General features: G+C 42.2%; 1 protein-coding gene across 1 annotated transcript in view; it reads left to right on the top strand.

The window, feature by feature from the left end:
- Positions 1-27,500, top strand: part of grid2 (glutamate receptor, ionotropic, delta 2) — a 472,475-nt gene that overhangs the window by 351,150 nt on the left and 93,825 nt on the right. Inside the window, exons 6-8 of the mRNA XM_056591936.1 lie at positions 1,294-1,467; positions 6,795-6,956; positions 10,989-11,108. Of these exons, the coding sequence (XP_056447911.1) occupies positions 1,294-1,467; positions 6,795-6,956; positions 10,989-11,108 (456 nt within the window). The remainder of the gene's footprint in view (positions 1-1,293; positions 1,468-6,794; positions 6,957-10,988; positions 11,109-27,500) is intronic.

The raw sequence follows: 27,500 nt of genomic DNA, 5'->3' as shown, positions 1-27,500 counted from the left end.
TGTAGAGGTAGAGAAGCAGAGTTTGAGAGAGAGGGAGTAAGAGTGCTAGAAATAGAGAGGAATAGAGAGCAAAGGAGAGAGTGTGTCCTCCGGCTAAAATTAGCCATGAATCCTCCCACAAGCGTTCAAGGACACACGGGCTGGATACTAAATGAGCCTATCATGCACACACACACGCACGCACGCACGCACGCACGCACGCACGCACGCACGCACGCACGCACGCACGCACGCACGCGCACACACGCACACACACAGTGTTTCACTTTCTACGTGAACTAGTTCAAAGTTCAGTTCACAAATTTTCACAATTCAAAAATTTTAACTAAGTTCACAGTTCAAAGATGAACTAGTTCATAGTTCTGTTTTTCAATATGTTGCTGGGAGCTATTTTTTTTTTTTCCGGTATTTTGAACATTGAACTTTCTGGTTTGTCTAGGATGAAATAGAGTGGTTGAATCAAGTATTGTAGCAAAATACAGTTTCTATTGTGTTTTATTGCACATTTAGCGCATTTTGTAAACCCCATTGATTTATTTTGGAAGACTCATTGCTCGTTGGCGGGAAACGGAAAGGGGGGGGGTGTTCACGTTTGGTTATAGCCTTTTCGCTTGGTTCTAGCCCTACTGTTGGGACGGAGAACCGTGCGAAAAGACTACAACCAACATAAACATCCTCCCGTTCCGTTTCCGGCAACAAGCACAGACACCAGAATGAACAAGTTCACAGTAACGTTCATCATGCAGTAGTACAGCACGTACCGTTCACGTTCGCCCAAAATATGAACGAGTTCATGAACTATCGTTCAATGAACGCGTTCAGGCACAACATTGCACACACACACACACACACACACACACACACACACACACACACACACACACACCTACATAATTATATTCTCATATGTTTCTCTTCCCTTTCTGTCCATCTTCCTTTCGTAATTAGTACGAGCCGGTTTTGGAGAAGATTATAGTGATGTCATGGGACAGTGGTATATTAGTGGCTAAAGTGGCGGAATACAAAAGGTCTATGAGGCAGCATTAATTAATCTGTGCACACCCTGTGTACGCACCCTTCAGTAAGATCCCTAACCCAGACCTGGACAACCATTCAATATACCTGTGTTCACCGTAGGTTGTTTTGCACAAAATCAAAGTGCAAAATCACTAATTAGTAATCTGAGAATGATTGTCCTACAAACCACTCTATCTATGGAAAAAACAGATTCCTCTTTTTTTGTTGCCCCCTTTTACCCCACACCTCCTTTGACATCTCCCCTCCTTCCTGTAGGAGATCTCTGATTACGACCTGCAAGACCTGGTGATGAAGTCCATCGGTCGGCTGACGGTGATCCGGCAGACGTTCCCCATGCCCCCCAATGACACCCAGCGCTGCGTCAAACACAACCACCGCATCAACGGGGCGCTCTGCGACCCCAAGAACGCCAAGTCCCAGCAGCTAGAGGTGAGCACGGAGGAGACAGACGCGTAGCACGATTTGAATTGAAACGTTAATAACACTTCAAATGTAAGGACTTTCATCAAGTGGGCCACAGGCTGAATCATCATTGTGTGTTTTTCCTCCTTCCGGATAGATGGTGATTTAACTGATATTTATTTACAAGAAAACGTTTGAAGATCTTCATGAGTGCGACTTTATCTGTTGCTTCCTATAGAATGTACAAACAGCACAATAGCAATAATGTATCATCAGGAATAGTTTGAAATTGGTTGCATTAAGTGGTTGTTCCCCGCTCTGTTGAAACAACCAACGATTTGATGTGCCGGGGCAATTGCTAACAGGTTGCAGTGATAAAATACAAGGATATAATGCTAGAAGCACAAGGGAGACAGACGCAAAATTATTATTTTGATTTTTTACATCTAAAAAGACGGCAGTAAAAAGACATAACAGCCCGACTACTTTCACTACTTCAGTTCTCTTTTGGGTCGTGCTATAAATATCAATCGAAATTTTGGCTCTTTGTGCCTCGGGCTAAAGTGAAGCATCGAAAAAGGCAGACCTCAACTATATGTGTAGCACAAACAGGAGACAAGTCTCGATAGGTGTTTGTGGTGTTTGTTGATAAAAGTAAGGCAAAATCCACAAGTATCCCTCCGACAAAATCAACCGTCCAGGGCCCTCATTCAAGTAAAAAAAAGTGGATGTTGATTGCTTAAAGGGAAACTTCACCCATTTCCACTAAGCTTTGTATCATTAGAAACCCATTCATATTTTTCATTCCCTCATTTTCCCCTGAGACGGGAGAGATCTGTATTGGGACCAACTGACGTTACAGACCTATTACAGTTCATTGCCAGTGGGTGGGACTTAGGGGTGTATGGTAAAAACAGTATCGAGAGTATGCAGGTGTGAATTTTTGCTACGGTAGAGATTTTGACGTTACAGTGTGACCGGTAGATCACACGAGCGCTAAAGAAGCAATGATGTAGTACCAGAGACACAGTCATTTATTCATGATATCATCCGAGACACAGCTTATGACCGTGTTCTATAAGATATTCTAGAACACTCCGAGAGCTCCTGCGGGAGACCTGGAGCTCTATATCTAAATGATAAAATGTAATATGTATAGACATCTATGATATATAATTTCACAGCCTTAAGCTGTGTGCTCCTCTGGATGATGTTATGAATAAACGACTGCGTCGGGTTCTCCGATGTCTCTGGTCCTTCCACATCAATCTGAAGTCGCGGTTCAATCTGGACTTCACAGAGTCAAAGCCAACGTTTCTTCCCCCAATTCCTTCTCCACCATGGCTGAGAATCAATACACAGGTCTTAATTTGCAAAACCGCACCCGACCGTACCTGCGAATTACATTCCGCACTCGACAGACCCGCTATAAATTGATACCGACGACCGACCCGCACCCAAAGGAAAATTAGACACATTAGATGGAACGCTGGGAAACTACAGTATCTGTGGTTTGGCATGGTTCTTTAGATTGCTGTGCAAAAAAAGCACATTATCCACTGTGGACGGTTTTAGTTGACAGATTTTGGCCGTGAAATCATATTATATATTATATTATATCATATTATATTATATTATATTATATTATATTATATTATATTATATAGAAACCTACGGTGGCGCTGAGCATTCACCAAATAAAAAAAAGTTTCACATCTAATGTAGCCGTTAGCACACTCAGGATCTCGTAATTACGAGATAATATCTCGTAATTACGAGATAAGGATCTCGTAATTACGAGAAAAGATCTCGTAATTACGAGATACGGATCTCGTAATTATGAGATAAGGATCTCGTAATTACGAGATAAAATATCATATTTACGACACAAGGATCTCGTTTACGAGAAAAGGATCACGCCTCTCATTCATCAATAACGTTGCTGGCTAGCTGCAGGCCGGCAAAGATGACGCTATCCGACGCTATCGTATTTAATCTCGCAATTACGAGATCCTTATCTCATAATTACGAGATCCGTATCTCGTAATTACAAGATCTTTTCTCGTAATTACGAGATCTTTTCTCGTAATTACGAGATCCTTATCTCGTAATTACGAGATATTATCTCGTAATTACGAGATCCTGAGTGTGCTAACGGCTACATTAGCTGTGAAACTTTTTTTTATTTGGTGAATGCTCAGCGCCACCGTAGATACCTATATATTATATAATATTATATTATTTAGATGTAGAGCTCCGGAATTCCGCAAACGGCAACAATTACTTCTCTTGCTCATCTCATGCTGCAGGGACAGCATGAGAGTTGTCTCATGCTGTCTTTTCTGACTTTTCTCAGTCAAGAAGGCACCAAATTAGAAATGTATGTTACTATTCGACTAAATATATGACCTGCTTTCAATACAGATTCATGTCTCCACCAGTGAAATTCTCCTTTAATGCATACTTTAAAATGATCTTAAATACTTTGCGTTTTGCTTTTTATATCGCTATTCTACCACTAGATTATTTTTGAATGCTTGGATAAGTACATTTTGGTTAATTACATACTTTGCCTTATGCATAAATCTGTGCGTAAGTAAGGTTAATAAATTAGGCCCCTGGTATTTTCGAGATAGCTTACTTTGGTGCGAGCAGTTCAATCTTTGAATCCTTCCACAGTACTCTGAGTTTGAAATGTACGTTTTTTGTGGATAAGACAAGGTAGCCTAAGATCGCTAACCTGAAACTGTAACCCAATGCTAGGACTGGCACTCATTTCGCCCCATTCTTTGGTTTGGGAATAGAGAATTTTCTGATTATGCAAGGCTTGTTGATGTGATTTGTCGCCACAGTCATGCCTCTCAGGCTTTTTAGACAAAACATGATAATTTGTTTAAGAGAAATTAGTCCCACCCTGAGTGCATTCATCTGAGACCACATATTTTGAGTGAAAACATACAAAAAAAAGAGAATAAATAAATAGATAAACGCATTGCCCTGGTTTCCATGTTTGACACTGTATTTTTCTTTTTCATTTATTTATTAATTTTTTGATGCGTTCCCCCCCCACCCCCGCCCCAGGGATCGTATGTATACAATTATCTTTTTTTTCACTCGCTTTTGTACGTGCATCACATCGCTGCCATCAGAGGCAGCGGAGAGGCAATAACACAAGATTTATTTTTTATTTATCTGTCAAGATGAAATAGAAAATTGAATTAATGCATTGTTGATTTATGTCGACGCTCACCACCCTAGAGGAAGAAATTTTGTGAAAGAATTATGAATGATCAACATTCAGTTGACATGGACAGTTTATTTTCTATGGATTTATGTCAATGTTAATTAACTATTCATATATAATTTTCTGAAACTACTTATTTAATTTCACTGTAGGGGACTGATTCGATTATGAGTGAGAAAGCAATAGGAAAGGAGGGGAAACTCTAATTTATATTTTGATTGAAAGGGAGAGAGAATAAGAGAGCGAGAGAGAGGGATTGCATCATGGTCAGAAAGTGAAGGTGAGAGTAGGAATCACAAAGTCAGCTGGAACATAGGATGGACAAAATAGGGACACAGAGAGCAAGAGGGAGAGACACAATCAGAGCGAGAGAGAGAGAAGGACAGTGAGGCGAGAGAACCACACAAAAAACACAATTTCACACTGCAATGAAGCATGTCAGCTCAACCTGGCCACACACTCACATATACACACAGACATGCACGCATTTGATCCTCCACGCATATTCTGAGACAGTGCTTGTTCACCTATTGGAGCATTAGACATAGAAACAGACACATAGAAACAAAGCACGTATTCATCAGCGCTAGACCATGCACAAACACGTTCACATCCTTTCAAACAATGACAACCCATTACAAGACAATACACTCTTCATTTGCCCATTGAAAGGTTGTGCTACAGCAACTTTATCAAAGCTAGGTTATATCATTCCAGTAGGAAGCTTGCCCCTCATGGCCAAACCTAGTTCGTAGCTCAGCTTCTCAGAAATTGCTCTCGCTTGCTAGAAACACCCGATGATTATTTTCTGCATTAGCCACTTCTCCTCAAGCACCACTAGGCAGGGCCACCTCCGGCCGGAAGATGTGAGAGCAGACACTTGGTAGACATTTGGTGAATAGCTGGGACAAGGAAAGGAGACCTTGGATGTTTTGAAAGGGTTACAAACATCCAAGGGGTTCCTGCTGATGAACTCCTTGGTTGTTTGTTAGTTCGTCAAACCAAAATTGTCTCTTCAAATTGTCTTTGCCTTTCTGTTTTTGACATGGCTATTAGCACTCTCGATTTTTCAAATTATTTTGAGAAAAGAGTATAGTGAACATTCAGTGTCCCCATGTGAGAAGTGTCACAGCATTCTGTTTGATTATTATTTATACCAGTCGCAAAACAGGATTATCTAATCAGAAATAAACACTATCACTGTTAATAAGCAATAACAAATAACGTGTGAGGTTGACAATGTGTTTAATCCTTTTCATCTAAAATAATCCAATATCCTCTAACACAATCCGATGATTTAACACAATCCTATCTTATCTATAATTCTGTTAATATGTTAAAATCTGTTAACCGACTCCAACAGGGATAGTGAAGAGGGTAATTTCACACACATATTTCAAAATATATTTATTTTTTGATCATTTATTTTGATTATTGTTCATGTGTGCGTGCATGTTTTCTTTCTACATAATGTATGTTTGATCTCTGGAAGGAGTTTTTGTTTGTGCTTTTGCATTTGTGTGTGGGATTCTGTGCCTGTTTACTATTCTTTCATTAACATGGGCACAACAGGATCAGTAAATCGTCCTGCGATCGATCACTGACTCAATTAACTGTTCTCCCTACCCTCTCTGTCTCTCGTTCTATCTCTTTTTTTATTCTGGTGGCACCGGAGGACCTATCAATCCCTTTAATGAATGTCATCCTTAAAGCTGTATACAAGTGTGCGGGTCGTTGGTTGTGTGTGTGTGTGTGCAGGTCTGTTTGCTTGCCATGTGCCCTTGGGATACTATGCATCTAAATATATAAATGAAATGGTAATATAAACAACACGCAAGGCAAGGCTACCAAGTCTACTTAAAAAAACTGCTTATAGTCTATATAAATCTGTGGCTTATTAATTCCAACTCAGGGCAAAGCAAAAGGCAATGGCATTGGCATACTTTTCTGTGTCTGTTTCTGAAGAAGTGCTGTCCTAAAAACACGAGGCAGGGCTAGGTCATAGGACACAAAGAGGGGGGTGGATTCAAATGAGTCGCCTTAGCACATCTTCATGCTGCATGTATGTACAGTAGCTTTATATATTCTGTCGTTATCTCTCCCTCTGTAGATCACAAACCGCTACATCTATGATTCAGTGCTGCTGCTTGCCAACACCTTCCACAAGAAGTTGGAAGACAGGAAGTGGCACAGCATGGCCAGTCTCAGCTGTATCAGAAAGACATCCAAACCCTGGCAGGGAGGAAAGAGCATGCTGGACACTGTTAAAAAGGTATGTACGAGTGCACCGGCAATGCTGTGTGTTAGCATTAACAATGCCATATCCTCAACGGGGATTCAAAAGATGCATAAGGTATTGGTTGCCTACACAGGCCAGACAAGCCCCATAACTGAGAGCTTTTCCCCAGTGTGTTCTCTGTTGACCTGACCGTGGCACGTATCTGTACTGGAGAGAGAGTAGGAGTATGATATGTTCATTTACCTCTCTGGAGGCTGAGTCACCTCCACCATCCAGTCCAACCTTCCACAACCGTGGCGACCGTGTAATCTGCCCCCAACATTGTGATTCACTGGGCCCTGCCTGTCTACTGGAGGGAGGCTCTCACAGCTGCACCTTGCGAGGCCAAAGCAAGTCAAGTTTATTTGGGAGGACTTTAATCACCGGGACTCAAAGGAATTCACGGGGCCCGCGATAGATGAGACCACTTCAGTTGACTCTGAGCACCTATGAGCAAGCTCAAACCACTCGAGTAATATGTAGAACCTTTGAGAACAGAACATCTAGGAGGTCTCCCTCCTTCCAAATAAGTCACATAAGTTCTTTGTAAGGCATTATGTTAAAGTGAGGAGTGAGAAATGGTGAGTCAAAGTAAAGCAAAAAGTATTATAAAATCATAGTGAATAGATGTCAAAAAGACCACACTTTCAGAAACCACACATTACCATGACTTGAAACCTGTCCCTTACAAATCCTTTCATTCATGTATCATTTATCTTTGTTTTTTATCGAATCCTCCAGAATAGCTTGCTATACATTGTGCAAAGGATTTACTCTGAAATGTCAATTTCAGAAGCTAAAATTTCTTTAGTGAATTTGCGAATGTGTTCCTCCTAATTAATCAATCAAAGCGTGGTACAAATGTTCTCTCTCAATTTGATCTGTCAGCTTCTCCATTAAACAAGCCCTCTAAAAATAGTTAATTAGCATTCTTAGCATGCATCATATGTCATTTTATTTTTGTTCTACAATTGCATAGTGCAATTTCATTTACCTTATGATTAATGTTGTTTTGTTTTCATTAAGTTTGATTTAATATTAATTTAAAAGTATGCTTAAAATGATAACCCTCATTCTCACTATGCATAGCACTTTGCACATTGTTAAAAGGTTTTATATCTAGGTATATACATAGCTTATGTGTTTTTAATATCTGTCAATATTAACAAAACATGAATCAAATAATAAAACTACCCTCCACACACACACACACACACACACACCTGTAGCTTATAGATATCATACAGATTACAATGTTCTGATTATGGACCCTATGTGTGAATGCATGGTGAATCGCTATAGACAAACCTCTTGAATCCAGTCCCAGCCATGTCCTAAAATGGCTGCCATGGGATCCACCATCATGCCTCTGGGAAGATACAATCACATCAAGCTTGTGCAAAGCGGTCAATAAAACAGTATGTCATTCGGATAGTTAACGAAACATTGTTGCCTAGGCTGGAATGTACATAACATTGTTGCCCGGGATGTTGTTTCACAAGGCTTAATATCCTATTACCAGCGCCGGTCTTTGAATGCCGCGAACCCTGCCCTTTCCTTTGGCCATTTCAATTTCCTCGATTGTGGAATTATAGGTTTATTGCTCCTTCGTATACACACCCTTAATTAATGACAACATTAAAAGTCACATTAAAATGTCGCACATAGCAATAATCGCCAGCGTTATTGAGCATTGTCATTGTTTATGCCGGCCTCTGATGTTGCCGGTCCTCCTCGCAAACTGCAATTACCTGTTTTTTTTCACACATTAATTGATGGTTCTGGGCAGTAGTGGGAGATCAGCCTTAATGTGGAAGCACACAGCTACCGCTTATTACTCCTCTGTCCTGAGTAACACAACTCCAATTGTTGCCCTTTTAAAGGCATTTAAGGCATTATTACTTTAAGAAGAAGGAAAGGCCCTGGTTTCTATTTCTGTTGACATGGCGATGGGTCCTGTTTTCATATCCAGGCCACTAACTGTAACTCCATTTGGAATTAACGGCTTCATATTTTTTCGGGAAATGGAAAACGCCAAATTATTTCTTGCAGACATTGACGTGACATTCTCAGCAGCCAATTTTTGCCTGCTTATAAACAATAGACATGTCTAAAATCTCTGCCACGTTTAACAAAATGTAAGCAATTAAATTAAATAAATGCCAATTTGATTTATACTAGCTAATACTTATTTTCTGAATAAGCCATAAGAGCCGGCCATCTCTCTGTACGTAGTAGAGAAGCACATATTTTCATCCATTTAATCTTTCTTTCTGAAGACTTCCTTTACTCTTACCTATATGGCCGTATTGTGCAAGTGTTGTCTAAGAAATAATGATAGTATAGAAACTTTATCGTCTTTTTCTTCTCCTGTTCTCCCTTGTCCTTGACAAGAGGTACAATTACCAGAAAGATAATTGTTATGAATGGCTTGCAACAGCATCAATTAACCAACTAATTATGAAAGCTAATCCACCGCATCAGGCGAGGTTTACCTGTGCTTGGTTTACAAGCGAACAAATCGACTTGATGCACTGCCCTGATGAAGTTGCCTGTACGGGTTTGTGTGTGTATGTGTGCGTGTTCGTGTGCGTGTGTGTGTGTGTGTGTGTGTGTGTGTGTGTGTGTGTGTGTGTGTGTGTGTGTGTGTGTGTGTGTGTGTGTGTGTGTGTGTGTGTGTGTGTGTGTGTGTGTGTGTGTGTGTGTGTGTGTGTGTGTTTGTGTGTTTTTGCGCAAGTAATGTTAGATTAGGTTCGGTGGCCTTTAAAAATGTAAATTCTATATAGTCGCTAATTTAATTCCATAATAGCCTCATGTCAACCTACATTTTTCTCACTTCTTGTTTGATGCCCTGCCACTCAATGGAACGGACCACACTGAGCAGATTATTAGCATGACCTCAGCAGCGTTTCAACACCTCTTAGCTCCACAGGATGACCATCATCCTCTCAAGGAACAATTTCTGAGTGCTGAGAAACAGGACCTCCGACCCAGGCAACCAAGGCTGCAAATAGGCTTGCATTGAGCCTGCACTGAAAGGCGCTCTTTACCTACAGTGCAGACTACTATTTGGATCAGCGGTACAAGATGGAATCATGCCATAACTACCCGTACTGCTCTCGGATCAGACGTAGTTTGTGGTGTCCTGGGTGTAGGAAGCTGGTTGCTCTCAGCATATGATCTGCAGTGTCATGCTCTTCTGGACCCCGGGACAGAACACGGACATATGTGTCTCGTATCACTGGGCCTTGGATTTAATTAAAATAATGAAATGCTGAACACTATGAAGGAGTATTGCAAAGACACACCCTTTAGAATACCTTGGTGCAAACTAACCCAAATGATATAGATGCCTTGATGTGATATCTTAATGATATGCATAACATCTGGGGACAGAACCAATAAGTGTGATGTTCTTCTTAATGGATGGTCCTTGTTGCAAAGCATTATATCTATAACCCTGCTAGACAAGTTGCTTGGAGGGCATTTGTTTCGGATGATTCGTATTTTGAAGCATTACTTTCCCATCCATTGGAGCATTAGACACAGAAACGGAAAAAAAGACAGACAACCATATCAGAGTTGAAAGCAGTCATGAACACACACATTTCTCACGTTCTCACTTTCTTTCTTTCTTTCTTTCTTCTTTCTCTCTATATCTCTTACACACACACACACACACACACACACACACACACACACACACACACACACACACACACACACACACACACACACCGGCACCGGCACACTACTAACTCTCACTCGTAGTGTGATCCATCTCCACTATGCATGGTAGGTGAAGTTGCACCTAACCTAAAGCCAACACACAGAGTCACTTTTGCTAACTGTTCACACTACCTCAGGGGATCCCAAGGTGTTAAGCTGACACCATGTATATCTGTATATCATATATGTATTTATTTATACAGAGTCAAAAGAAGTAGGAGGAGAAATACAGAGTCAAACTGTTTTCCATATTCCTAGTTTTTCAAATAATTATTTTTTTTCTCATCGTCTGCCTAGTTTGGCGTGAGCGGTCTAACCAGCTTCCTGGAGTTCACCGACAACGGAACCAACCCCAACATCTTCTTCGAAATCCTGGGGACCAACTATGGAGAGGACAGGGGCCGAGGCGTCAGCAGGGTGAGTGAAAAGGGCCCTTATTGTGGCACTTATCCCGAGTTACTTTCTGTGAAGGGCTACGATTCAACGACTGTACTGTTATTAGGGGCTTAACAGCGCGGGGGGAGGACCTTTAAAGTCGCCGACTCTTCAACGTATACTGTTCATCCCCGTCTGTTTGCTGAGGTGTCTCGTTGGGTGTCTGTGGTCTGTGGTCGAACTGGTGTAGCAGAGGAAGGGAAGCAATTTGCCTTCATGAATTGCATTCCGGCGACGACATAGTGTTCTGTTACACTCTACATAAATGGATGCTCGTCGAACCAGAAACCAATATGTAATGCAATTTCACCATTTGAAAAACAGTGAAAGCACTTTTGTGTTGCATATGTATCAACGTGTAATTCTTCGTCTGTCTATTCAATGTGAATATTTCAGTCATGTTTTCTTTATCCTTTTACTTTTAAAATGTGTCTTCTTCTTTCTGTTTACCTGTAGTCCTCAATCAAATATACTGTTTGCTTGATTAAGGTTAGTTATTATTTGATTAGTGTTTTCGTAGTATGAACGAGTGGTATTTAATAATTAAGTACGCTGATTAGCTTTCGACTAGTCTAAGAAACAGCACACGCGTGCACAAAGCCACATAGACACACACTAACACACACAGAAACAACATAAACACAAACGTACAAATTAAAAATAACAGTGTTCTTGTGATTTTATTTTAACCAAAATGTTTCAATAGTTTAACATGTGACTTTTGTACTCAACAGTGTATGAGTTGTAAAAACAATTTTCTTTCTTTATTAACGTTTTATTTTTAACCCCTAAAATTATTATTCTATGTTTGTAAAGCCTTCACATAGCACATTCATCATTACAATCATTCTTAAAGAAAGTTTAAAATAAGTTTAAAATAAAAAGATATAAAATCGATGGAGAAAATCGATTGGAAAATAGGAGGAAGGACATTGTAAGCGAAGTAATATAGTAATATGTGCAGACGTATCTGAAACAACAGGTCTTGCACACGTGGCTCTGATTTGGAAAGCATTGTAGTGTAAGTTGGAAATATAGATCGGCCGCTTGGTAACAATTCATGTGGGTGAGGATGAGGGTGCGTGTGTGTGTACTGTAAAAAACCATGAGTCTGAAAGTAAACGTTCCCATGTGACTGCTGCCAGAGCTTGCTTTATCTAGCGGGAGCTGCTTCAACCATCACCTGTGCCTGCAGACTTGGACTTGAGTCGTTTGTTACTTATGAAGATAGTTAACATGGGTACAGCTTGAGCAACAGCATCAGCAAGGAGCTGGTTTGTTTTTTTGATCTGATGATTGGAGAGGTCGCTGCAGATTACAAAGGAGATTGGGCTCTATGGTTATGGCTAACATGATGAGACACCAACACAGCAAGGCAGCACATTGCTACAGACAGAATAAATCTTTAAACAGCATTGTAATTACATTAAGACGCAATTCCCTAATCAGAGAGCATAATTGCGTTAGTGGCAATCTAGACGCCTATTATACAGTCTTCCTGTCACAGCCTCCCTAACTGCGCAGAACATTTGTTCATCATTTGATGGTTTCCTGGTAGGATTAAGCGAAAGTGTGCCGAGGATTATAATTCTGCAGAGAGATCGGAGTAATTCACTGGAAATATACAGAATGGTTCCGTTCTTCCTCTGTTCTTGCTCCCACAACAGAGAGCTCTTGACAAAATTGTGCAGAAATGAAAGGGATACTTTTAATGAGATACATGATTTGTCACATGTTGCGTCTTAAGTAGTTGCGTTAAGACCGAGGTAGGACATGGCCGGTGTTGCTGATGTGGATTTAGATTTTAATGGGAATATTTCTCACATCCCATAGCCAGTGTCTTGTCTGTTGTTATTCCCCCCTCCCCCCCCCCGGAAATTCTGTGAAATCTTCTGTTTTATTCTCTGAAGACAGATAGGAGAAAAACTGTTCCGCTGTATACTTGATTGGAAATGAGGGTGTTTTTCATTTACGCTCAGGGCAGAAATCCTACTTGTTATTTTCTACCTCACCCGTCACAGAAAGCACAGGTTTACTTTGCAATGACCTATCATGAAAGAAACATTTTAGACTGACAGTCGCCTTTCTCTCTCCCTGTCTTTCTCTCTCCCTGTCTTTGTCTCTATGTTTCTCTCTCTCTCTCTCTCTCTCTCTCTCTCTCTCTCTCTCTCTCTCTCTCTCTCTCTCTCTCTCTCTCTCTCTCTCTCTCTCTCTCTCTCTCTCTCTCTCTCTCTCTCTCATTATTTAATTGGAGGTCTAATGTACTTTTCTTGTACCCACGTCCTTCTAACAACATATGCATCTTGTATGAAACATGGCTGATGGTTTTAAACCACACATATGTTGTATGGAAGTGGTATTTGGTCTTTGTTTTAAATAAAATATTGTTGGTTTCATATATTCTGCAGGCAGATGTCATTCTCTCTCTCTCTCTCTCTCTCTCTCTCTCTCTCTCTCTCTCTCTCTCTCTCTCTCTCTCTCTCTCTCTCTCTCTCTCTCTCTGTGTCCCCTGTCCCCTCTCCCGCTCCTGTTTCTAGACCTCTCGGCCTCCCAGACTCTTTTCCCTTTGGGTGTGTGTTTGTTTGCGTGCACGCATGGGTGTGCGTGGGAGCAGAACATGGGCATGCTGTTGGAGGCACTGATTCCATGCTGAATCACTCTAGGTTTTGGTTAATCCTCTTAAAAATCCCTCCCTAGCCCTCTCACCTATTGAGATTCACTCCAGTCTAAATCCAGTCACTTCTTCTGTGTAAGCAAAGCAATGTCCTTCTGTCTCCTGTTCCCGTCCGTTTATATGCATGTATATGTCTTTAGGCTTTAAGCGTATCGCCGTCCCTATAATAGTTATCATCAGCATCTCAACATTTGTACGCTTTGTGTTTTTCATCTATTATCTATTAGTCACTCTCTCACTCCCTCCCTCCCTCCCTCCCTCCCTCCCTCCCTCCCTCCCCCCTTCTCTCTCTGTCCCCAATTCAATTCAACAAAGCTTTATTGGCATGACATTTAAATGAACAAACGTGTTGCCAAAGCATTGAAAAGATAAGAAACAAATATGGAAAATCAATGAGTAGACAATGCATGAAACAAATTGGTAGCATTCATAGACTTAAAAGAAGAAAAATACTCACAAACGATTACCGTACATATATGACATTTTCCCTCTTTTTCATGGAAAACATTTACTTTTTTTTTACTCTTCTGCTTCTTGCCGATGCAAACTCCCCAGCCAGTTGTATTCAAATTTCCCCCACAAAAGTACTAGTTATATCTGGTTGTTTTGGAGGTTTGGGCAAATTAAGTTAATTTGGATTTAACTGTTTATATACCGTATATATCTTTTTTGCACTCGTACTCTCACTCTCTCTATTATTCTATCTCTCTCTTATTCCCAGCATTCGATCACGTCTGTATCTAAGACATCACAGTGGACTCTTCATCCCTTAGTTAATCTACTTTTCTTTCATCTCTTGACAACCAACTCCCCTCCAAACCCAGACACTAGCACAACCTCAACCCCCTCATGCAAACAGACATCTACCCCACACCTGGGATCAATCACAATTATTGGCAGCACAACGTGTCACAATTGGCATTCTGCCTCATTACTCTTCCCGGCCTATAGCAGTCTCTCTCTCTCTCTCCCCCCCCCCCCCCCCCCCCCCCCCCCCCCCCCCCCCCCCCCCCCCCCCCCCCCCCCCCCCCCCCCCCCCCCCCCCCCCCCCCCCCCCCCCCCTCCCCCCCCCCCCCCCCCCCCTCTCTCTCTCTCTCTCTCTCTCTCGCTCTCTCTCGCTCTCGCTCTCTCTCTCTCTCTCTCTCTCTCTCTCTCTCTCTCTCTCTCTCTCTCTCTCTCGCTCTCTCTTTTTATAGTTCTGTTTTCCTCTGTTTCTGTTTTTTCTCCCATCTTTCTCTATATCTCTCACTTGCTTTCCATCTCTCTCTTTTTCTCTCTTACACCACCTGTTTATCTTATCTTAATATTTCTGTCTATTTCCACTCTCTCTCTCTCTCTCTCTCTCTCTCTCTCTCTCTCTCTCTCTCTCTCTCTCTATCTTGTTATAGTTCTCTCTCTCCCTATCTCCCTCTCTCGGTCTGCAGGCATGCTAGGCTCTGTTGCTGCAGTTCTCGTGGCTGCAGCAGATCCCCCACGTGTGTGATTGCTCCATTAGCGTTGTGGAGGGCCGTGAGTCGATCCAGGAAGGAGTACACGTCGTTAGAGTTATACTGGTGGGAGGGAGGGAGGCAAACATGGAGGGCCAGGAGGCAGGTGGAGAGAGAAAAACAGAGACAGCTGGTGTTGTTCGAGGCCAGTGTTAAGCGGAGCCAGGAATCAGAAAGGTTGATCAATAAAAAAGTAGGGAATTGGTATTCATATGCATATGTCTGCCAAGCAAAAGTACGGGTAAAGTGGGACATCTCAGGGCATGAGAAGAGATGAGGGTGAATATAGTGGAGGGGAAGAAGTGATTGTGATTGATATTGTAATTCTTCATTCCCCTGATAGTCTCAGTACGATGATGGCGGGTGAGTCATAGGAGAATATTTGATTTGAGAAACCAAAAGTAGGCCATGACCATCACATATCAAACAAATGTGCACGCAGGACTGTAATGATTTCAGAATGTTGAGGAATAACATATCCATGCATCAAAAGAACATTCTCCACACCAAATGCATTGACTTCAGACTTCTAAAGACCACCAACCATAGACTATTGTCTTGAAAACCTTGCAATATCCCATATCAAACAGTTGAAACAGACAACACTACCGTGAGTACATTCTTCTTTGTGGAGGGGGCAGGATTGCTCAGTGGCTGAGATGATCCGTCCCTGCAGAACGTTTGGACTGGGTTCCATCTCCCCTTAATGACCATCTGAAGTCACCTACTATAATACAGTCAGAGTTCAGAGGTCAGATGTCATGTGGGTCGAGCTTACTCCACTGGGACATTGGCTGTATCTCAATTCAGGGGACGCATCCTTCGAAGGACGCGGTCTATGAAGGTGTGGCCTTCGTAGACCGTGAAGGCCGGACCGAAGGCTGAACAAATGTTTTTAAATGAGACGGTCTGGCCTACGGAGCATTTGCGTTTGTATAACAAGCCGTTAACACCCTTTACCTTACGTGACTACGCGCCGCTACTGTCACCTAGCAACCCTGACAGCTGCGGTTCAAACCGGGCGGCGGAGGAGAAATCTGGAGACGTTATATAATAATTATATAAAATATAATGTTAATTAGTTTAACGTTAATTAGTTTAACGTTATATGGTTTGCGTAAATGTCATTGAACTTTGACAATAAAGTTACAAATTCAAAATAGTCCCAACTTTATTTGAATAAAATAATGTTTTTACATAGTTTTGTCATTAAATATGTAATTTGCTGCAACTGCCCCTTCCGCTGTCCCCGACGCCATTTCTGAAAAAATCCAATGGATCTTTGGATACGTTGGGCCGTGAAGGATCCAGCTGGTGGACCCTTCAAATCCGTGAAAAGAAGGCTGCATTTCTCAGCCGCATTTGAAGGGACTTTCGAAATGGGACAGCCTTGACGCGCCGCTGTGACGCAAGCGGTCTTTAAATGCAGCTTCCGAAGGATGCGTCCCCTGAATTGAGACAAAGTCATTGTGTCTTGCCGGCAATACGGCCAATCAGGGAACGAGCTTGGCCGGCGCACCCCATATCGCAGCGCCTCACATATGTGGATGAATACTGAGATAAATACGTTGCAATGTTGACTATAGCAACTGTGGAGGCTTTGTCGCCACGTCCCCATCATTCCTTCAAGAACATCCCTCTGTACCTCACCTGCAGTGATGGAGAGAGAAAGAGGCCAACAAGGGTTCCTCTTGGAGCATCAATTAAGCTTGCTGTCTTTCGTGCTCTCCTTCAAGCTCTGTAAAACGTATGAACAACAGGCAGACGCTCTTTTACACAGACACACGCACACACACACACACACACACACACACACACACACACACACACACACACACACACACACACACACACACACACACACACACACACACACACACACACACACACAGAGACATACACACCTACAAATGCAAAGCCTGCACCCACACATTTTCAAACAATGCATGCTCTCTTGTGAGCATGCATTCACACACACACAAACACTTTCCCATTAGACGTAAGGGAGAATGGCGTCCCTGCCATCTTTCTGTGACTCATAAAGTGCAATGTTCTCAGATTGAGGTCAGTCGCAATTACCATCTGCAGTGTTACCTGACATGTGCGGTAAATTACGCTAAGTGACTTTGAAAGGGTCACACAGCCCCTGCAGAACCTCCCCATAATGCGGCCGTCGGCTGCGGAAACAATTCATTTCATTGCATGTCCTCACTGATTAAGACAGATTTATTAAAGGTGCTGCTATTATGACCCTGTCCGCTAACACATCACTAATAGCTCTGACATGCGTGTGCACGGTTGTAGGCAAATGACCATGTGCTGTGGATCACTCCCCACACACACACATACAATCATGCATAAGCTCATAGATAGACACACATACAGACACACACACAGATACACATATACATGCATAAACAAACAAATTCACACACCCAGACACACTCACACAATCTCACTTCCCTCCATCTTTCTCAATCTCACTCATTAAACTATATGTCCTTTTTGAGACCAAAACAATACATTTTCTCACCCTGGAATTCCGGATGTTTTTGCCCCAGTTACTCATCCCAGTGTGAGTGAGGCAGTGTGAGTGGAGGCAGATACCACAGTAACCATGAAGCAGCCATCACGTGAACGAAAGGGGGAGAGATGGTGGGTATGAGCCAGGTTTTTTTTTAGGATCTGTTGATATAAACGGAATAAACAAACTTTCGGGATGAGGTACAAAGCTGGCCTACATGTGACATCGAATGAATACTGATTAAATTGAAAAGTTCAATGAGGATCAAGAGAGATAGAGAGACAGACAGAGATGAAGAGAGAGAGAGAGAGAGAGAGAGAGAGAGAGAGAGAGAGAGAGAGAGAGAGAGAGAGAGAGAGAGAGGGCGTAGGTGGGGGATGCTCAGCCATAAATTAAGAATGCAGGATGACACCTGGGAAGATAAAGGGAAAAGGGATTTATACTTCCACTGCTATTTTCCATCCTATTAGTTTGATGCTGCTGCGTCTCCATGAAGTGTGCCTTCTACGGTTGAGCTGGGAGGGGGGAAAGACGGAGGGATGGAAAGATGGAGGGATAGATGGGGTGAAGTGTGTGTGTGTGTGTTAGAGGGAGAGAAAGAATGATATGATGATGATGAAGATGAGAGGACGACGTGTGGCTCTATGGGGGCATAAGAGGGAGAGAGAGACGGAGAGACGGGGAAAGGGAAATCAGGGAACAAGGAAACGAGAGAGGGTTTAAGATTAACAGAAAGTCAAAGGGAATCGTTGATTTTCATCGCTTTTTTTCATCACCTCCCCACAGATGCTTGAGACTATGCGAGTGTGTGTGTGTGTGTGTGTGTGTGTGCTTGGGTGTGTTTGTGTGTTTTGTGTAGAATGTGGTGTGTTGACTGCAAGAGATACAGAACAACAAGCAGTAAGATAATAAAAATACATGTGTGGATAGCATAATTTAGAGAGAAGGTTTTTCAGGAAGCCGCAAAACTTGTCACGTTTGTTTGGGGTTCCTGACCATTTCCTTGGAGCACTTTTTTTTATTATTATTTATGTATGACGATGCCTCTCAGATGTTGACAGTTGACATTATAATCTTTTTGCATTCTCCCCATCACACTCACAACTTTGTATGTTTTGTTAACCATGTGATGTTGTTAAAGGCAAGGCTGTCTGCTCACATTAATGTGACAGAAGCCTATTTCCGTTGAAGATATGGACGCTTGCACATCTATGGTGCGGGAGGGATGTTCTACATACAACGCATTGGATAGTTTGATAACGTCTGGATGCTAATGAATTCATTAATGTGTTGCAATGTTTAAATGGCCTATTCTATTAGTGTTGATACAAGTCATTTTTTGTCTGTTTAGTCTTTTTATAAGCTTTTTAACGCCCTCACACACACTCATTCAGAAACAAACACACACACACGCACACAAATCCCTAAATCTTTGGTTCAAAGACCCCATTCAGAAACCCCTCTATCCTTTCTCTGTATCTTTCCTTGGGCTGCATCCATTTTTTGCTGCCTCTCACATTCGATTATAATCTGCTTTAATGTAGGCCCCAGATAGATGCCATTATCTGGTGAGAAATAACAAATTACCAGACTGTGGAACACATTTGAGTGAGAAGATGGGGGCATGCTTTCTCCCTTTCTATCTCTTTTTCTGTATCCCTCTCGCTTGCAATTCCACGCCATTTTATGGCAAAAAAATCTGAAGACGGCTATGGATAACCTCCCGCTTTCTTATTTTTGTTCATCAAAAAACTATTTGCACTCAATGCCCTTTCTGTGAACAGTAAGGGTTTTGTGAGAGAGACATGTTGTGATAAGTCTGAATCTTGCAGGCAGCTCTGCGTGATTTGTAGTCTACGCTGAAACAGAAATATTGTTTTTGTGTAGATAACACATCTAGTTAAACAGACATAATCTTTGGAGCCTATATATATTTGTAAGGCATCATCTGTTCTTATTTAAGTTTTCATACTTTTGAATATCATACAGGCTGTGAAACCAGATTGATGTCAGAGTCAAAGTATCCTGGCAGACAAGAAGGAACACACACAGACACACACACAGACACACACAGAACACACACACACACACACTGGCTGGCAGGTTTTTATTCAGGGTGACCATAGCCCACTGGACACTGATCCAGCCTGACAGGCTATCCCTGGAGAACAGAAGCAACTTTTAGTTTATTTATTTTGTATTTTTTTGGGAGAGTGTTTTGTTCTGTCCGTGTACGTGAGAGACAAGTTACAAACAAAAAAGACAGAGAGAGGGATGGAGAGAGAGTGAGAAGGACCAGCCAGACTAAAAAGGAGAGACAGACAGAGAGAAAGAGAGACAGGATATTAAAAAGAAAATGAAGCGAGAGAGCAAAAAACAACAGAAGAAGAAGGGCCGGAAATCTCCTTCTTTTATAGATTTTACCATTACCTGGTTTCACACGAATCCCATCAGGGAATCCACTGTGCCATCAAAAAAAGAAAAAAAGACAAAAAATAAACATTGTTTGGATCACCAGGCGCCAGCCAACAGCTAGAATTCATGCTACTGTTTATCTGTGTTTGGACCAGCCCCGCAAGGTAGATTCCCCAGGCAGCCAGACACCACACCAGTTCAACATAGAGCTCTCTGCTCTCGCAGCAACAAAACTACACCAACGTTGGAGGAGCACACTGGCTGGGCTGTGGGGCTGTTTTCTTTGTTTGTTTGTTTGTTTGTTTTATGAGTGTGTGCCATTTGAAGAAGCAATGAAGGGTGCCATGTTAGCTTATTATTGGAGGTGAGGTACGGTATGTAACAACGACTCAATGTTTGCAAAACCAATTACGACATTAGGAGACACATCCCCCACAAACACAAGGCGTGAAACAGTTTTGTTCGTTTTGGTGAATCATTAAGAGAGGACCTCAATCAGGACGGCATTCGGCCGTTCTGAGATAAACGGGCTTGCCCTGTTGCTACTGAACCAAAAAGATCAGGGAGGGGAGAAGACAACAATAATATGATGAAAAGGACAAAAGGAAGAGAGTGAATGGCATGCAGAAAGGCAATGTGTTGCCAGCTGGCAGCTGTCTTTACTGAGCTCCCTGTTGTGACCGCTCACTGGGAGCGACCAGAAAAAAATGGAACGGTAAAAAAAGGAGCATAGAAATGTGTAACAATTTATAGAAGGAAAAAAATCATATTGTGACGCATGGACAGGGAGCCAGTTATTGAAAGCGGTTGAAAAGGGGCAATCTAAAGAATAAGTCATTTTCTTGACCGTAGTGTTCGTCTTCTCAAGGGGCATTGGGGTGAAAAGACTGACGGAAAGGTAGACTGGTGAATGGTTGGGAAACATTAGGGAGGCTGACTGGATCACTTTATTCAAAACTCCCCTTAGACCCCACCACTTTAGGTTGCTGTTAACCAATAGTGTTTTGAGCCTTGTAGAGATACGCTCCATGGACACGATGCACTATAAGGATGATTATGATTGAACGCATGGAGTGCCGTACGCCCTGTAGAATGGATGCTCAGTTGCACAGAGCGATTGACCACATAATGGACAGATGAACGGACGGACAAGGGAGGGATGAATGGATGGCTGGAGCTAAAGGGACAGGGTATCAACCACAGATGAGGCGATGCACATGTGACTGTGCTGTAAAAGGTGAAGGCAGGGGGCTCTACACTGAAAGAGAGTGTCAGGGTTTGGGATCAAGGTTGTATCCTCACATTGCGCACACAAACCATGGAGGCGGGTGAATACAATTTGCCTGGAAGCCCTGTAGAGACCGCACCAGAGCGTGGTTTGGTAGAGCTGAGAAAAGCACTTTGAAAGCACTGTTATTCAGAATAAGAAAGAGGGTGAGATTTCAGTGGAATGAAGATGGAGAGAATGGATTGGATGAGGTGAACATACTAACTAGACGAGAAGTGTTGTGAGGGAGAAATAAAATGCCTAATCAACTGCTTCCTCTGAGAGGGGCAGTGAACATTAAGACCAATTAACAGAGAATTGAGAAAAGCGACAACTGATACTTAAATGCCAACTGCTACTGAAAGGTTAACTGTTGCTTAAAGGCCATGTAGGTGAATTATAATTCTGTGATGAATAGCCTGCCGATGTATATGAGGAATTATCTGGGTTATATGCGTAGCTCAAAAATACCACCGCCTTTACTTCTGTGCACCGCTCCGAAGCAAGACACATGTTGTGGGCGGAAGGATATGTTTCCTCTTTCCTTTCAATTTCTGCCAACATTGAAAACAACATGGATCAGATGGAGGATGTGTCAATTTGTGCACAACACAGCATTGTCACATTCTAAAAGGCACCTGATGACCCAGAAATATTGGGGAGGGATTTGTTCTTTGCGCCAAATCTCACAGAACCACGAAGACACGGGAAGCTTACTTACTTTATGATTGATCGACTTGTACATTTTGGAAAAGGTGCAGGGACAGAGAGACAAAGCACAGATGCTAACGGACAAGACAGAAAAAGGATTATTAAACATAGGATAGATATGGAAAGACCCTTGAGATAGACTTAGGTTTTAAGCGACACAGAGGCATCATAGTTGGGCACAGGAAGCCACCAATACGGCGAGGTTGAGCACATGAATCACAATGCACATGAGTGATTGCTGTTGGTGTGTTTCTTGCTCTGGAGTCCAATCATCTCCTCCTCACTCATCCACTAAATATTGGCCCCGAGCTAATTGGAAGAGCTTCCACCAATTATTGCTCTCATAATTACTAGGGCCTCATTTCAACTATGAAGTTGTGAAGTTCATTACACATAAGTTTAATGATAGTTCTCCTGGTCGTGCTTAACCCCATAAGAGCTTTATTGTTAGAAGTATTTCAAAATAAGTGTTTATTGTAAACCCATCACTTTATGTCTTGTGCTATAGACTCACTCAGACCCAAATCCCCCTTGTAATAAAAACAACGGGTGGAATTTGCCTGAAGCGTTTTTGTATGTCTTAAACAAACTGCCCTCACCGCATTTCCTTCAGAAAATGCGGTGAGGGCTTTCATGCAAAGTGAGCTTCCATATCTGTTTTAATAAAGCGACATTCAAAACGTAAAGAAATGTTGAATGGCTTAAATCAAGTGAAAATATTTGAACCGAGTTCAGAAGTATAATCAGAGTTAACGGAGTAAACATGCAGACCATTTAAAAAAATGTAATGGTTGGAAAAAAATAAAGACATTTAAGATATAATATAAGATAATATATTATTATCAGAATAGCTGAGCTGATAAAGTTTGAAATGGTTGAACGAAGTAAGTGTTACGGTAAAGTGTGTGTGTGTGTGTGTGTGTGTGTGCGTGTGTTTGTGTGTGTGTTTGTGTGTTGTGTGTGTGTGTGTGCTTGTGTGTGATACAGTCAAATGTGTGTGTGTGTTTGTGTGTGTTTCTTGTACCGTTTGGACTCCTTGGAGTCTCTTTCATATGACATAGCGTTTGTGTAAATAAAAAAAGAAAGAAAGAAAGAAAGAAAGAAAATAAAGAAGTAAGCCTAAAAAGGATTGCAGCGCTCACCTAAATATGGGCAAAGACACTTCTTAGGCAGCCTTCCATGATTGAATCCAAGGTTTATTTGACATTGTTTGTCATACTGTGCTTTATCATTATTATTTGTGATTTGTCATCAGTGTTCCTGATGTTACCCCATCCCATCCCTTATCATTTGACATTGCCCAGAATGACTCTGTGAGCCGCAAAGCCAGGCCGATGCATTCTGGATGTAATAGATGGCTCTGTGCGTTCTGCTAAATTAAAGATGTCTCTAAGTAGAAGTGATTCTAAGACCCCTCTGTTATTCAGATTACCGTACTCTTACGCCAGGGATGTCACAATGGCGAACTGAAAATAGAGATGTGAAAAGGATGAAATATAGACTGCAGCAAAACAAATGGAACAAAGAAGCATACATCAACGGGGACACAAACGACTGTACTTAAAATACCTCTCTATCGTGAGGGAGACTACTTGCTGGGCCATCGTTCTTGTACTTACGGGACTATTACTGAAATGGGTTCCTGATTCACTATTCCCGGGTGCACCACCATCAATGGTCGCTGTTTCCCCTGGTGACGTAGGAACTTCCAACCAAAAGCTCATACAATGACGCATAAAGAAACAGTAGCAAGAGGGAACATAATAGAGGGAAGAAACACACACACACACACTACCATAGCCTTCGGTTGGCAATGGATTTAAATCGATCTTAGCGTGCTATGGCACGTTAAGATTTCCTCATGGGCAAAAGGCAAAACCACTACATGTGTGTGTTCGCTATTAGCTTAGTAGCATTCTTTCTCCCGCCTGTCGTCCCACAATCCTACTCGCCCTCTATTGGCTCCACTTCATCTCATCTCTCTTCCTTCGGCTATCTCACTCTCCAACTCTCTTCTCTCTCTCTTTCCCTTATCTATCTTTCTTCCCTTCTATCTTGCTTAATCTCTGTCTCTCTCTCTCTCTCTCTCTCTCTCTCTCTCTCTCTCTCACTCTCTCTCTCTCTCTCTCTCTCTCTCTCTCTCTCTCTCTCTCTCTCTGTCTCTGTCTCTGTCTCTGTCTCTCTCTCTCTCTCTCTCTCTCTCTCTCTCTCTCTCTCCCTCTCTCTGTGTGTCTCCGCTCTCTGCCAGTAAGGCCTGCAGGCATTCAGCAGCATTACAGCGTGTAAACCTGGGATTACAGCTCCCAGACTCTGCCTCCCTGGCTGCCGCTGTGGATCATCATGTTCACACTGAAATCACTAGTGATGCATCTGAAACCAGCCACAGCACGGACGCTGCTTTAAATATCTGCCTCTCTTCTTCCCACACGGTGGGCCGGATGCCCATGACCACACCCACTATATCAATCCAATTTCAAACCATTTATTCAGCAGGTTTTCCATGGCTTTTCTCCTACAATAGGCTGAAGGCTGTCCGGCCAGTTCAGGTTTCGGATCCTGTTTATTCCATTGCCAAAAGATGAAGTGCATACAGAGATAGTTTCTTGTCTTTTTGAGGAATGCATGGATTGGATGGGGATAGTAGTTTTGTAGCTGTTGGGAAGATATGTGTAAACTACAAGCTATCCAGTGTAGATGTTAGACCAGGCCTGGGTAATCCACTTTTGTAAGACCCTTCTTCACTCAACAGTACTCAGACTAGATGAGGGTACAGCAACATTATGGGCCCTATCTTGCATCCAGCGCAATTTACTTTCTACACCGACACATGTATCGCTAGTTTGCACCCGGTGCAATGCCAATTTTCCCCTGCAGCAAACCTGCGCCACTAAACTTGCGCCCTGAGAGGCGTGTTGGCGAAAAGCAGAGGCGTGTTCCGGCGCAAATGATACATTGTGCTATCTTACAGATCGATAAAGCAGTTGCGAAACTGACCGCCAAATACCTTGTCTAAGTGCACTAGCGGATAGTGCAGTTGGTGTTGCTATTTTGACATACCATGAAAGGTCGGAACTGCAATTTTTTTTCCATAGGGGCTGCATGAATGAACACTGTAGTAGAATATGCCATGCTTTAAAATAATAACAGTAATGATAAACTCGGGCAAAGTAGGCTTTATCCCAGCGTTCCAAAACAAAATCTCGTTTTAGGGTATATGATAAGTAAGGGATAATGCCCGACGAGGTGTCCATTATCAGGAATTAATGGACGACGTGGAGGCGTGAACCGTCCGACGCGAAGCGGAGGACGGTTGCCTCCGCGAAGTCCATTAATTCCTGATAATGGACACCTCGAAGGGCATTATCCCGCTTATACCACGGTCACTTACCAACGGTGACCAAATTAAGACCATTAATTTATATTTTCATGCGTTTTACAATCCGAATATAAAGTTTTCCACAAAACATACATTTGTTTGCCTGGTTACGCCTGAGGGTCTGACTAATACCCGGAACCACCATTACACGCCCGTTGGGTTCTCATGCAACGGAAACGTTGTTCACTCCTCCAGTAATTAGGACGGGCCATAGCTACGACTTTAGAACGGGAGGTAGCGGGAGGTATTATAGTCCGCTCAGCTTTGTTTTGTTTCCCGTTGCTATGGTTACTACTATTTTAGAGACGATACGCCAGCTAGCGCATTAATTGAGAACGGTAAACAGACAATTTGACGGAACTACTTGTCCAGGTGTCCGTATATCAGGAGTTAATGCACACCCTGCATCCAATCAGAATCGAGTATTCCCGCAGACCGTGGTATAAAGTTGGTTAAATTATTGGGGAAATAACAGCTGATACAGCGGTAATAAGTTGTACTTAAATAAATGCATCTGCAAACAATGTACAGCAAACACATGTTTTCTTGACACAGACATCGTGTACAAGCCCATAACTTTTAGGATTAATGAGTATTTGGTCATGAGAAAACATATTTTTACCGCAGGTGAGTGTTAAAAAGAATGAATGAATGCAGGCGTGCGTGTGTGCAGCCATCTGTTTAAACACACGCAAACTAAACACGTGACGCATAATATAGTCCATGGCAAAGTACACTAGCGGGGGGACACATGCATATTAGGAACAAAAGTCGATAACAATAATGAAGGCTATACAATACTGGTAAGAAATGATGTGTTTTAATGCTGCATATCATATGTGTATGTTAGGTTTTCTTTGCCGCAATTTACATGACGACACAGTATTTCGGAAGTTGTAGAAGAAAACGCTATTCCATGTGTGAATTAGGCCATATTATTTGGCCATAAACTGAGCCATTTGAAGTTTGAAATTCATGTGGTCATGCATCTGTCTCATCGGAGACTGCAAACGTGCTGTTAAAATATCAACTCGTCAGGTTCAAATACGCTCATGGCTCTTAAAGGGGATGGGAGATGGCACTCTCATTGGTTTATTTCACGTTACGCCCAAATCACACCTACGGGTAATTAGGCTACTTCAGGGCAACCCTTTTTATATTTGCGTTGGGCGCAAGAGTCATATATCTGCTGGTATAGAAGCAACAGCGGCAGAGCCCCGCCCACAAAGCTACTTCCGTTTTGCGCTTCTCACTTGCGTTTCAGACCGTTAAAATAGGGCCCCTTGGGTGATCGTGGCCCACAAAGCTTGTGTGGGACAAATGTGGTCCTTTATGATCCACCATGTGTAGGGTTGTGACGGAATTTTGTGCCACGAAATATCGCGATATTAAAACGTGACAAAATGCATTGTTGAGACGAAAAAATGGTTTGCGATATAAAAAAAAGATTCTTGTTTTTTTCATACTTTATTTAAGGTCATAAGTTTGCACTTTTGTTTATGGCCATTTATGACAAGATGTTAAGTCTATACCATGTTACTATAACACATCTTGTTTACAATTTCATCAGAAATTGAAATATAGGGCAAATGGCATTGTTCGGCATATTTTGTGTCTTTAAATGAACGACAATATTTTTTCAGTAATACATTTTCTTCATTCAAGTTTTGCTCAAAATATCATTATAATATCGAATCATGAACCCAATATGGTGTATCGAATCATGAGCTGGGAGAATCTTCACACCCCTAACCAGGTGTGATGTAGCCTGGCTCCGCCCGCCTAAGTACTTCCGCTCAATTTGAATTTCCCTTCAGTACTAGGTCTGGGTCTGCGGTATGTTAGTGGGTTTTCTTCGTTAAAATTGTCTGCGTCCAATCAGAGAACAGAGGGAGTGGCTGAAATCAATGACGTTAAAGT

Source organism: Gadus chalcogrammus, chromosome 6 (genome assembly GCF_026213295.1).
Source record: "Gadus chalcogrammus isolate NIFS_2021 chromosome 6, NIFS_Gcha_1.0, whole genome shotgun sequence".
Lineage (NCBI taxonomy): Eukaryota > Metazoa > Chordata > Actinopteri > Gadiformes > Gadidae > Gadus > Gadus chalcogrammus.
Note: the sequence above shows the minus strand (reverse complement) of the source record. Positions and strands in the feature narration are given on the sequence as shown.